The sequence below is a fragment of the Alosa alosa genome, chromosome 17 (assembly GCF_017589495.1).
Source record: "Alosa alosa isolate M-15738 ecotype Scorff River chromosome 17, AALO_Geno_1.1, whole genome shotgun sequence".
In the NCBI taxonomy this organism is placed as follows: Eukaryota; Metazoa; Chordata; class Actinopteri; order Clupeiformes; family Clupeidae; genus Alosa; species Alosa alosa.
In genome coordinates this window covers 20136388-20150053 of record NC_063205.1, presented here as the reverse complement: position 1 = coordinate 20150053, position 13666 = coordinate 20136388, and the positions used below count along the sequence as shown (strand labels likewise).

The following is a 13666-nucleotide window of genomic DNA, read 5'->3' as shown; positions in this document are numbered from 1 at the left end:
AGCAGGATCAGTTAAGCGTTTTCCATCTCAGACAGAGAGAGCACGCCACGGTGAAGTCCAGCCATCTCAAAGGAAGTTTCCACGCACGCTTTAGATGAGCAATCTTTGGGCTACTTTTTGTCGTTTATCTTCTGAATTTTCTGACATTAAACTTTTCTTGAGATGGCTGTCAAAAACTTCACTCATAACCCTAATATGCAATGATTATATTGTGGTTGTCCTATTCACCCCTTTACATGAAGAAATATCACATCAACATAAAACAACAAAACAGTTGCTAACCAGCTATGCTCACATAGCATACCCTACCTAATGAATGCCACTTTCACAAGGGGGATTGCGGAAGTCTTCAAACATCGCAGGCATTTTGAGAGTTTTATCTATTCATTTGTCTGAGGTTAAAATGTGAGTATTTCTTTATTCTTTAATGACCACCTATAAGCGTCAGAACTAGGCCTACAACGCATCCGACACATGAAGTCATGAAATATGGGTTAAAGCACGTTTTCAATAAAAAAGCTTAGAATGGAAAAAAATAGGGAAATACTTACTCCGCGTCCCATTTTGAAATGCAAAAGTCTGTACAAGACCTCACAAATGTGCCGATTACTGTTTCCTGGACCGCCAATTAAAATCTGACAAAGATGAAGTTTTAAAAAACCCTGGATGCGTCCTGGCCACACGCGTCACACCCGGACACGCATCCAAGCTCCTTGGCCGTCACAAGGTCCCAATTCTTATATACAGTGTGACTTTTACTCGTGACGTCTACTGCCTTTGCCATGGTAACATAGAAGTAAGGGGCGGGGTCTTATTGAAAGATTTACAGTAATCACATATTAAAATGCCCTCCTCGCTTAACAGTTTAACATCTAATTAAGTTAGATATTAAATTGGAAAGCAACTGGTCCTGGCCTTAAATTCAGATTTTATTATGCAAGGTTTCCCTTAGCCCACACAGTACACTGTCAGACAATACACATCATCAGGAAAACATATTCTGAGCTTTCTAATTCTCTGACTTAATTGAAAGGATATAAATAGTTTGATGATGTAGGCTATACTTCAGTCTATTTCAAGTATTTCAACTGGTCGCTCGTAACTACTATTGAACCAGATTTACAGCAGTGTGTTGCCTATTTATTAACTTTGGTTGCTATTCTTAAAGGCCTATCTTGAAATCATGTGGGAAGCCTGCAAATCGTTATTCCCACATTAGCTTTATTTGTTGTTGCTTTAAATCATTTTTAGTTGTCATCAATTAATATTACATCTCATTATGAGTAACGAAATGGGCAGAGACGTTGAATGTTTTGACAAGAGGCTCCGGAGTAAATTCCTGGAGTTATGCACACCACGAAAGACAAGGTTGTTGATATCAGTTGTGGATATTCTGATAGAGATGTTGGGCTCTATAAAATAATGTAATATTAGGTCCCCTAATTATGATAACAATGGTCATTATGAACTATGATAGCCGTGTGTCAGTGCAGGGCCTTTGGAACCGTATGTAAGTCTACTGTCTCTTAAATGGCAGCCGTAGGCTACAGTCACTATCCAAACAGTGGTTTCATGCAACATGCTGTTTTATTGAAATCTTGTAATGCAAGTTGTTAGGTGGATATGCAACAAGACCCATGGCTAAAACTGAACACTGACCACTGGACAACTGTACATGTGCATGTCTGTTTGTGTGCATGTGCACATGTGCATATGTGTGTTGAAGTTTGTCTTCAAAGTGAGAGCTAAAAATATCTTGGATTTTATTTACATGCTGCTGCCTCGATCCTATAAATGTGTTTCCATGGAAACTGTCATGTTCCAACCCTCTCTGTGTAAATGAAGAAGACACTCCAGAACCAGTGCAGTGCCCCCTGTTGGACAACCATGCTACAACGCCTAGTGCCATGGACACGAAAAACATGTACATTTGGACTGATGTTCAAATGCTTTAGGAGTTTTTTTTTGTTTGTTTGTTATTCATTTTTTATTACATTTGTTTATTCAATGATACATATAGATTTTTTGTTGTTAATTTTATTTTACTTTTCTTTTTAGGTAGGCCTAATCATCTCATTAAAACTATTTTTTTATTCATTACTAGGTTTATTTGTTCAATTTGTATCCCTCTTAACAGTGCATTAATGACTTGTAAATATCTGAGATAGCATTAGAAAGGGAAGTCATTTAATTAAGTTTGTATTTGAATGATTTAATCTAATCAACGTTTAGATTAATCTAAACAAAGGACTCTTGAGTGGGTCAGTGATTAATGTCCAATACAGAAAATACTAGATGTTGTTCTACGGGAAAAAATGTAACCACATTATTTAAATAAGATTAAGAGGAACCCTATCTTTCCTCTTGAGACATGGACATTGTGTTTTTATAACAAAGAGAGTGAAGGATGTTGCACTATCTCCTTTTTTCTTGAAAGCCGTAGTATGACCATGGGTGATGGTATTACCAAAGATTCTACAACAATCCACTCTAAGATCTTTGTTATTACAATGCCTAAATATGTTCAGTGATCATGACAGTCCAACAGTTTCTTCCCTCGTGAAAAGCATTTGGAAGAAATATTGATTATATTGATTGATTCTGACATTAAGTGACAACACTTGTATGAAAAATGTCAGACACATAGATTTCAGTTGGAGTGATATTTTATTTTAAGTTATAAGCAACGTCATCTCAACATTTTACACTTATTTTGAATACAAAATGCATCTGCATCAAGTAGGATACACATGAGAGATGCATGTGAGTGTGTGAGGTGGTGTACACTGGTATGCACACTAATAGTATGTTTCCATTTCCACCCAGCCTGACAGACAAAGAAAAGATTCTAATTACTAATCACAAAACAAAAATCCAACATAGAATCTTCACTCTGAATCCAATTTACCATATTCAATTGTATGCAATTCAGTTCAACTAAATTTAACTACAGTCTGCTAAAGTTTCACATTGATTCAAATTAATTTCAGCGATGAGGTGAAATGTTTACACAATTGAGTTTGACATGAAGAGAATATCTTACCTCCTGGGTTTCTCCGCAGGAGATATCTTCTGGCCTCATCATAAAGGAAGATGAGTAGGGAATAGGGGAATGCACAGAACCACCATAAAGGCCTAAACACACAGGAAAAGATATAACATTAGACATTTCACATACCGGTTACTATAGATTAATGTTCTCTGTTTAGGTTTTGCATTCTGTAATTATTAGCTGGGATGCAGAGGGACATTCTAACATAATATTGATCTTAGAAATATGTGTGTGCCATGAAAACAGAGATAGCACCATTTTATCACACTCTTAGCTTGACCTCATTACCATGAAAAGATTACCAATTGTACAAACATGATGTTCATGGAATGGTTGAACACGCAGGGCCGGTTCTCCCTATACACACTACACAAGTTGCGAAGGGCCCCGCAAGTTAATGAGGGCCCTCTCCCCCGTCTCCCTTTGAGCCAAGCTAGCGACAGGTATACAGTTATACACAATGTATGTGTCTCATACATTAAGAAGATGATCATGAAACTGAATTACCATTCAGAGCATGAAAAACGGAAGAAGAAACTTCACGTTCAGCCTAACATATGTGATGAAACTAGTCGTATTTCAACAGAAACATGCAAGGACCCTAATCAGTGATTTCACTCTTCCCATACATTTTTCAAACAAGTAAATGGTTTTACAATATTTCAGTCAAGCTTTAGTTGGTTTAGATACAACTGAATGTATGGAAAATAGAAAGTAGCCTAATGCATTACTAATGCAATGCACTTTGATTTGCATACTGGACAATAGATGCACTGCACATGGCAAATTAGGCCTATATGAAGTATTAAAATGATTGTTTAAATAGTCTATGTTTGAAAAATATTGAAGGGAATCAGGGGGAGCCAGTCCAGTAGCTTATGTCTGGCAAGTACTACAGACACAGGTGAAGAGTCAGCCTCAGCCAGGAGCCTATTTAGGCACAACCATGTACAGCAAGCATCAAAAGCAAACAGTTCAAACACTAATAAAAGAACTGGACTGAGCTGTGAAGGTGATTTACACACAATTATGTTTATTTCTCCTAGTCCTTTATGGGGCAAAACACTATATTTGGTAATTTCCGTAGACATCCAAAATTGGGTGGGATGATTGTATTATAATATATTTGTATTATTATTATACAGCTAAATCCTCATTATGCATCTGCTGTCAAATTTTTTTCTGCACTGTATGTTGTTTCATTCAGGGTTCGTTACAGTTAAATCTTCCCGAATAATGAATAGTAGATGTGAAGAACATGCTCAGTGAACTTACTTGAGGGGGAACATTCTGAGAGCAACGTCCATGCCTGGGCAATATGACAGAAAAGCAGCCAGGGCTGTCTCCTCAAACAGGCCGAAGATGAGGATTTTATTTCTGTGGACGATGGAAATGGAATCGTGTGAACACACAAGAACTGAATGTCCAAAGTGGTCCCTCTGCTATCACTGAGGTCAGGTGAAGGGATATATTTACATTTACATTTAACCGACACTTATATTCAAAGCGACCTGTCAAGTATATTACAAGGGCCATTCTTCCCAGAACATTGCTGGAAATGGGGAATTGAACCCACAACCTGTCAGGCTACTGCATGCTATATGTCCTACACAACTGAATGCTAACACCCACACGTCCCTCTTCATTTTAACTTACGTCATTCCTTGCTGAAGGATGGAGTTTCTTCTCGTTTTGCAGATTATAAGATCAGCCCACTGCACAACCACAATACTGGCAAAGAACGCTGTGTGACATGTAAACTCCACTATTTTTCTTTGTTCGTAAGTCTGCAAGAAGAAGCCGGAAATGAGAGATCGGAAACAGTTAAATACTGTATCTTCCACTTTTCAATATGCTTCTCTTTAATTCAGTACACTTTATTTCTCTTAAGTTACATTGCAGACCACTGAAACACTTACCCACTGCTGACCATAACTGTCTTCAACTTCATTGTTGGCTTTATCATCCCAACTCTCACGTATTCCTATGAGAAATGAGGGCAGGAATCCATTTTCAGCCAGGATTACGAAGTAGGTGAAGAATCCTGCTGTGGCCTGCATCATACCTTGGAATAGAAGACAAACATTTAATTTAGAGAAATGCACATGTGTCTATGGCTGGATTATTTCTTCTGTGCTTTTTTGACTGTGTTGTCCGAAGTGGTCTGTCAGTAGTGTGGTGGTGTTGCAGTGTGATCTTACCGATCTGCCCATAGGCAATACTGATAAGCCTCTCGTTCACCAGCTTGTCTGTCTTTGGGTTTCTGGGCTGTCTCTTCATGATGTCGCTTTCAGCTTTTTCGTAAGCCAGGGAGATAGCAGGAACCTGAAATATAGACCAGGCAATTAAAACCTCAACCAACAGTGTTCAGAGACCAGACTGTGCCTCCCTTAACCCCCCACCCTCTCCAGACACACACATTCACTCTCACACACACACACAAGCTTGCGTACGCACACACACACACACACACACACACACACACACACACACACACACACACACATTAAGTTTGCAGCCAAAACATTTTCAGCCAAATTTCTGCAAAAGTTTAGCAGTGAAGTTGTAAGACGTATCATATGGAGAAATGTTAGACTTATTAATTTTATTTGCATTCACTAACTAACAAGAGTCTCTTGTCCGAGACTCACAGTACACTGATGCTAGCTTTACAATGACAAACAAAGCTAGAGCAACAATAATTCTTATCACACTATCAACAATGTCTGACCAGTGCGTAGTCAAATAAATATCTCTACCATGTCAGTGCCCAGGTCAATACAGAGGATGGTGACTGTGCCCAGAGGCAGTGGGATGTTGGCGAGGATGAAGAGGAGGAAAGGTGAAATCTCTGGGATGTTACTGGTCAGAGTGTAGGCGATGGACTTCTTCAAGTTGTCAAAGATCAGACGACCTGAAGAAAACAACAAACCCAGTGATCAGAAAGATCCAAGCATGGTGATGAATTATTTGTATTTGCCTTTAAGGAGTACAATATACCTTCTTCAACTCCTGTAACAATGGAGGCGAAGTTATCATCTAGAAGGATCATGTCAGCAGCCTGCTTAGAGACGTCAGATCCGGCGATACCCATAGCAACACCAATGTCAGCCTTCTTCAGGGCAGGAGAGTCGTTGACGCCATCACCGGTTACAGCCACAATGGCACCCTGTAGAGCAAAAGAACAGTATTAATCTCCATAACAAAAGAACAGTATTAATCTCCATAACGGCCAATTTCATAAGGGAAAAGAGCAAAAAACTAAATAGATACCATATAAGGAAACTATTATGCCATCTGTAATAATTGCCAAGTTGCTGAAAGACATTTAATTTGATTTTTGCATTACCTGTCGCTGGCAGCCCTCAACAATGATGAGTTTCTGCTGTGGAGAGGTTCTGGCAAACACAATCTCAGTGTGGTACCTCAGGATGTCATCCAGAAATTCAGGTGCCATGTCCTTCAGTTCATTACCATGGACGACACAAGCCTTGGCATCTCTGAGGGTATATAAAGAGTATTGTGGTTGAACTTTTCAATGGTATTTAAGTTGAGCAGGACAAAACAAATGCATGAGTATCTTAATTCACAATCCAAAAATGATCATACCTTGGGTTGACCTCATCAACAGGGATGTTCAGGCGAGTGGCAATGTCCTCCACAGTCTCATTTCCTTCAGAGATGATACCCACACCTTTGGCAATGGCCTTGGCAGTGATAGGATGATCGCCAGTCACCATGATAACCTACAATGGAAAAACGAAACCAGCCAAATTACTCAAGCATGACATTCAAGGGGGCAAGTGTAACAAGTATGGGGAAAATGTGGGTAACATATCACTCTACCTTGATGCCAGCGCTCCTGCATTTGCCCACAGCATCAGGCACAGCAGCACGAGGTGGGTCAATCATGGACATGAGGCCGACAAAACACAGCTTTTCAGTAGGGAAGTTCACTTCCTCAGTATCAAACTGAAATCCATCAGGGAACTGGTCGTCGGGCAGGTTGTAATGGCAAAAACCTGACCACAAATGGTTGTGTAAAATCATGTCATGTTTGCAGTCACACATTTTTCAAGTTAATTTTTCTTTACACTGTTAGGGTCGTTTCATAGTCTACACAAGCAATGCGGACGCAGTTTGAAATGCAAAGTTTCCACACATATTGAAGAGCCCCCCCATAGCCTACGGAAGCTATGCAGACGATGCACCCCTGTGGGAAACGCATGACATGGCACTCATGCTTGCGTCGCATGGCAAAATATTTTGCTGCGCAATTATTGTAAATTCGCAAATGGTGTCTCCTTGCATAGCTCCATACATTCACATCTGCGTAGCTTGAAACAGCCCTCTATCTAAGTTCAAGTGACTTCTTACCGAGCACTCTTTCTCCTAGACCTCCAAGTTCAACATAGGCATTCTGGAAGGCATCCTTCATCTCGTCATCCAGGGGCTGTTCTTTGCCCTGAAGCACGATGGATGAGCAGCGGTCCAGGATCCTCTCTGGGGCTCCCTTCATCACCAACAGGTGCTTTGTCTCTCCAGGGGTGACGTTTTTGTGGATGGATACCTTTTTAAAAAGCAGTTAGTAATTAGTGGCTAGCATTTAGCCAATTGTTGAGGTGACTTAAAAGTAGTACTGACTAGTTTTATTTATTTATTTATTTTTTATTTTGGACAATTGACATATATAGTAGCCCACCTGGTATTTGTTGGTGGAGTTGAAGGGGATCTCAGAAAGCTTCTGGTACTTCTCACGCATCTCTTTCACCGGGCCACAGCACAGCTCAATGCACTTCAGCAGGGCAGACTCAGAGGCGTCTCCAGCTGTGTCTCTCTGTGGAAGATAGAGGCAATTAGAATGACTTAATTTTTCGAGGTTTCGGCCTGTGGGTTGATATCCTCAGACATGAACTAGCCATGGACTAAATAGTATTTTTATATTGTATCTGCAATACAATTAAATCCAGACCAGGGGCATATCTTGTCTGAGAAAGTGACTTCTTCAAATGTATCAGTAACAACTTTTTGTTTTAGAGAGTGAAAAAGGTTGAGATCATTATACGATTTCTTAATGAATAGAAGACCAAAGCATTTAAACCTTCTTTTGTTATTTTTCACAATTAAGTATTTTATTACCACACTTATTCATACCATGCTTAGCAATCAATGATCACATCCAAAATGTACATTCAACAATCTTCTTAAAGGCCTAATGCATTGGAACATCCACTATTCTTACACCCCAAACAGTAAAATGTACAAGTTGAAATACTGCTCTGCACACCTTGAGGATGGGGACATTCTGCTGATCTGCCAGGAAGACAGCGCGGTTGCACAGACCAGCCACGCGTGCCAGGGAGTTCCAGGTTGCTGATGAGCGGTCAAAAGCGGTTCCTGTCTGGTTCTCGGTGGTGTCGGCTTCATGGATCTGGTTGTCGAACCACATGTGGGCCACCGTCATGCGGTTTTGGGTCAGAGTTCCGGTCTTGTCAGAGCAGATGGTGGAGGTAGAGCCCAAAGTCTCCACAGCTTCCAGGTTCTTCACCAAGCAGTTCTTCTTGGCCATGCGCTTGGCAGTCAGGGTCAGACACACCTGAATGACATTAAACAGGTCATGAGATCACACCATCCTAGAGGACATTGCAGGTTACTATCCAGACCTTGATGTTTCACGTAAGGATTACAGGGGTCAAGGAATGATGTTATGATTCAAGTTGTCTTGGACGCAGCCGTACGTCACCCTTCCATTGACTGTATTTAACACAGTGCTACATGTGGTACACAGTGGTATTATTTGGTCAAGAAGTTAAATGTAATGTAATATTACAAGAGAACTGGCCTGACGCTAGCTGGTTTGATTGCTAAATTTATTTTATTTATTTATGTATTTTATTTATTTATGTATTTTATTTATTTATTAATTTATTTATTCATTTACTGAAATGCAATGAACGTTTTCATACTTCTAAAATACAAACTTTCAGGGTACAAGACAACACCTCAAGAGGATCTTTAAGAATATATCTGTTGAAAGAATTGTTTGCCTGAGGTAGTCTTAAAACTCTGAAGCCATGAGTCTGTGTAATGTCATGCCTTACCCCTCCATCCACCCCCATCCCAACACAGACACTGATTTACTCACAGTGACAGTAGCCAGTAGTCCCTCTGGCACGTTAGCGACAATGATACCGATGAGGAAGATGACGGCCTCAAGCACACCATATCCGAGGACGAGAGAGAGGATGAAGAAAGAGACTCCCAGGAACACAGCCACGCCGGTGATGATGTGAATGAAGTGCTCAATCTCTCTGGCAATTGGGGTTTGCCCTCCATCCAGACTGGAGGCAAGAGTGGCAATCCGACCCATGACAGTGCGGTCACCAGTGTTGATCACAATTCCTCTGGCAGTGCCTGGGAAAATATGAGTCGGATATAAGTCAAAATGTAGGGATCAGATGTGCATCAGATGTGCATATGCAGATTTTCATCTTTAGAAATGTAAGATCAACAACGTCTATCTGATTTTTGTTTCACCAAACCTTTTAAACCAAATACTCAGTATAGTGCATTCCTATACCAAGGCTAAACAGTCCCCTGTATGTCACGCTATATAGCCTTATACCAAGTTTCATGAAAATCAACCTAGTAGCTTGTGCATATAATCCACCTAACAAACCAACCAAACCGACATGTATGAAAGCATTACTTTTGCCAAGATATGGTGATTTGACGATTTGGTGCAAAATAACAGTATCATATTGTTTATGTGGATAGAATAGGAACCTTACTTTAATAGAATTGTAATTATGTTGTGTTAATTTTAATATTTTGGTATGTGTGTACCTTCAACACAGTTGGTGGAGAAGAACACAATGTTCCTGGTCTCCAGAGGGTTGTCGTTGGAGAAGTCAGGGGTACGACTCTGAGGCTCGGATTCTCCTGTGAGGGAGGAGTTGTCCACCTGACCAAGCAGAAGAGAGAGAGATTGAGCACAGGAGAGAGAACCGTACCGTCTGCATTTTTTTTTTTAAAAGTGCATAGATGATATTTAGTCAGCTCCAAAAGCACCTTGCAGCCATGAGCAGAGATGATACGCAGGTCAGCAGGGATTCTGTCTCCACCTTTCACCTCCACCAGATCTCCAGCCACCACCTCCACAGCATCGATGCTCTTTTTCTCTCCGTCACGCACAACCAGGGCTTGCTGTGTTGAGTGAACAACACGTTAATATCACAGACTGTCAAAGGTTGTACGCATGATAAGAAAAAAAGGTATTTTTATGTACCTGAGGGACCAGGTTCTTAAAGGACTCCATAATCTTTGAACTCTTGGCTTCTTGAAAGTAGGAGAAACAGCCAGTGATGATGACGACAGCAGATAGCACAACACCCAAGTACAGCTATGTGGAGAATGTGGAAAGTTGGCAATGAACGCTTAAGTCAGTGGTCTTAATAATAATAAAAATCATTGGAATAAAGGATTTGATATTACAGTATTTGCACTCATGCATGATTTTGGTTTTATGCAGGTCAAAATCCTTACATTATCATTTGCTGGTTCATCTTCTGAGGCAGCCTGAATACCGTAAGCCAGGAAGCAGAGGATGGCTCCAATCCACAGCAGAGTGGAGAACCCACCAAAGAGCTGCTTGCAGAACTTCACCCATTCTGGGGTGGTGGGTGGTGGGGTCAGAGAATTGGGACCATCACGATCAAGGACCTCTTTTGCACGAGTGGAGGTCAGACCCTGGTGGTAATATAAAGGTACAGCAGCATTCACACAAGTCAATGAACATTCTTAGTGCCAATAAGGAAAGCAGCCAATAAGTGATTACTGTTACTTAAATAGCAAATTGTTATACTATAATTTCAATACCAACGGAAATATACAATACAACTTATATATAATACTATGTAAATATATAGAATGCCATTATATACCAAAACATATTATATATTGCTGTTTAAGAATGTGGGGGAGAGATAATGAAAGATAACAGTAAATGTCTGTAGTCTACTGTACTACAGCACTGCCATGCTGTTTCTTTGGCAGCAGACAGTCTTTGTCCATTATACCTAACATTATTGTTATCCCTTTTCTAAGAGTACATACACAAGGTATAATTGTCTTATGTACTTATTTTTTCCACCTCTGAATCAATATGAAAAACATTAACTTCCTGTAGTCATATTCAACACTGACTACCTTTGTCCAAAGTTCAAACTTCAGCTTCCTTGAGATGATTTAACCTGATAAAAGCAAGGCACGGCCTCAGGATACCTTGCTACTTGCTGAGATTTTGACAAGTACACTGTGTAGCAGTTCCACTGATACAAATGAGCCATTGTGAGTTTGACTGTGAGAATATCCACTGGCTTTGACAACATTTTTTTTCTTCTCTCAAACCAAATTTGCTCACCCTCTGCAGGTCTGTTCCATATTTGCGGTGAAGCTCATCCAAGGTCAGTTTGTGGTCATCCTGTGGGGGGAGAGGAGTGGTATTTAATTTATGCGCATGAGAGGTGTTACATTCCTTCTGCTATAAGCAGGGGATTTTCCCACAGCTGCAAAAAAACAACCAAGCCTATTTACCATCAACAAAATCACCAACAAAACAACCTTTGTGGGAAAAAATATCCCTCGAGAGCATTCCACTAGGGTTATCTAGCAGGCAACTTCCTTCATCAGTATTTTGTTGAATTAGGCCCATGACACCTTGAGAAGGATCAACTATGGTGTCTGGTGTCCCAGACCCACCTCCCTCCACACTCATGATGGATTACTATTGAATGGTGACAAAGTCTTTAGTCATTCCTTTTTGTTGCTGTGCATGAGCCTATCAGCAACATAACCAGACAAACCGCAATGACTTGACACACCCACAAATACCAAAACTATCAGCTCATGCTGACTGTTCCTCGTGCCCCCTGTTCTAGCACGTGTTATTGACTGCTGTCCAACATATTTGTGTCAGTTTGCAAGAGCTCAGATTCGCTACAGTAACACAATAAAGAATTGGACGCACTGTAAAGTAGGTGAAAGGATAGATAGCAAGTAAGTTCAAGATAATTCTATTCTTGATATATGTTAATACAAAGCACTAGAAAGTTATCCAGCCTGATTTGACATTTATGCCTGACTGCTAGTGTAGACATTCCACACAACTGCAGAAGTATTCCGGCAGTCTTCAGCCAGAGAATACTTTTTACTTTCTACTTCCTACTTCAGTACATTTCTCGCTTTGCTAGGGCTGGGGCGGTATGTTTTTTTTCTTACTGCAGTTGAAAAGAGGTATACCGCTTTAATCCACCCCCCAACCCTTCTAACACTTCCCCCTAAGCTGGCTGCGTCAGGTTGTAAAAAAGGTAGGCTATGTCACTATTAAGTTAAATTCTTAACAAACTAGAACATATTCTCTATTTCTTAGTTTCAACTTTCATAGAGTAAACATGTATGAGTCCTTTCTGGCCAAATTTCACAGCTTTCAAGTCTATCGTCTTTGTACAAATCGAGTTTGAATGGAGAGAATAGAAAAGTGTTACAATTGTGCTGGTTCTCCCCTCCTCTCGCATAGTAAAGTTTCAGGTTTTGTTAGAAAACCTTGAAGAACATATGTCATAAGATGATCTCTCACATAACATCACATTACACACTATGTGCACACATGAGCAGGCCAATGTTTCATTGATTTATTTTTTTCCGTTGATGGCGGTGACAAGCTCAGTCCCACGGTAGGCTTCACTTACTCTTAGCATTTATATGTTTATCAAGGTTCAGGAATTAAACAAAGTCTGAGTGACTATGGCAGATTTTCAATGCAAGGATGTGATAGAGGGACTTACCAGATCTACTTCTTTCTTCAGGTCATCCATATTTCTCTCCTTTTTCCCTTTTTTCCCTCCATCTTCAGAGGTTGCTGCCAGCTTGTATTTGTCATTTCCCTTCTGTATCAAACACAGCAAAGTGATCATGTAGTGCTAATCATAAAAAAAGAGAACTATACCAGCAAAATATCCACTGCAAAATCAGGCTTAGTCCACCAAAATGTGTGTGGATAAACCATGAGGAAATAAAGAATTCACTTACACCCAAGCCCATTTTTGCGGGCTGTTCTTGTATCTGTGCTCCAAAGATCAAAGATAAGAAAGGGCACTATCCCCAGGCACGTCCTGCTGTGTCACCCTACAGAGCCAAGTGCCCAGTGACTTATATACCACTGTCTCTGCACCTGTGGGTATGGGCGGAATTTTGGGAGGAGCACAGAGAGGAGGGGTTTGGCCTCAGACCTTTTCTCGTTGTTGATAATCATTCATTCAACCTTCATTTGTCCTTTACAAGACTTCTGAATGGTGCGTTAGCAGAAGATCATTCATTATAAACTTTAAATAAAAGTGAAGTATAAATGAGATTTATTTGATTTTGAAGAAAACTTGTCACACCAACTAAGTGCAATCTGTGTATGTTTAGCCATTATTGGGTTACACAATTGTTTAAAGTCAAGTGTAAATGTACAGATTTGACTCCAAAAAGTCTTGAAAGAACAAATATGTTTGCTGCTAACTAGATGAATCCCCTTTCATTTCCATTCAAATAAATTAGACTTGAATAGAC

The 13666-nt window shown here is 40.2% G+C and overlaps 1 protein-coding gene across 1 annotated transcript; it reads right to left on the bottom strand.

The window, feature by feature from the left end:
* Nucleotides 1-2648: 2648 nt before the first annotated feature.
* Nucleotides 2649-13256, bottom strand: LOC125311014 (sodium/potassium-transporting ATPase subunit alpha-1-like). The gene is made up of 22 exons (XM_048268818.1): nucleotides 13142-13256; nucleotides 12898-12999; nucleotides 11475-11534; nucleotides 10598-10801; nucleotides 10341-10454; nucleotides 10124-10258; nucleotides 9899-10016; nucleotides 9198-9466; nucleotides 8340-8648; nucleotides 7755-7889; nucleotides 7430-7622; nucleotides 6899-7074; nucleotides 6662-6798; nucleotides 6402-6552; nucleotides 6053-6221; nucleotides 5812-5966; nucleotides 5254-5377; nucleotides 4972-5117; nucleotides 4709-4839; nucleotides 4328-4429; nucleotides 3044-3135; nucleotides 2649-2827 (listed from the first exon to the last, which is right to left on the bottom strand). Exons 1-22 carry the CDS (start codon nucleotides 13151-13153, stop codon nucleotides 2799-2801), a joined length of 3063 nt encoding a protein of 1020 aa, XP_048124775.1. The 5' UTR covers nucleotides 13154-13256; the 3' UTR covers nucleotides 2649-2798.
* Nucleotides 13257-13666: the final 410 nt, after the last annotated feature.

What these genes read in the sequence shown, in the direction of transcription:
- LOC125311014 (XM_048268818.1), bottom strand. An exon ending in GACTACTGGCTACTGTCACT is followed by an intron (nt 8,649 to 9,197) that starts GTGAGTAAATCA and finishes AATGTCATTCAG; the next exon opens with GTGTGTCTGACCCTGACTGC. An exon ending in ATCCTTCAGCAAGGAATGAC is followed by an intron (nt 4,430 to 4,708) that starts GTAAGTTAAAAT and finishes CATCGTCCACAG; the next exon opens with AAATAAAATCCTCATCTTCG.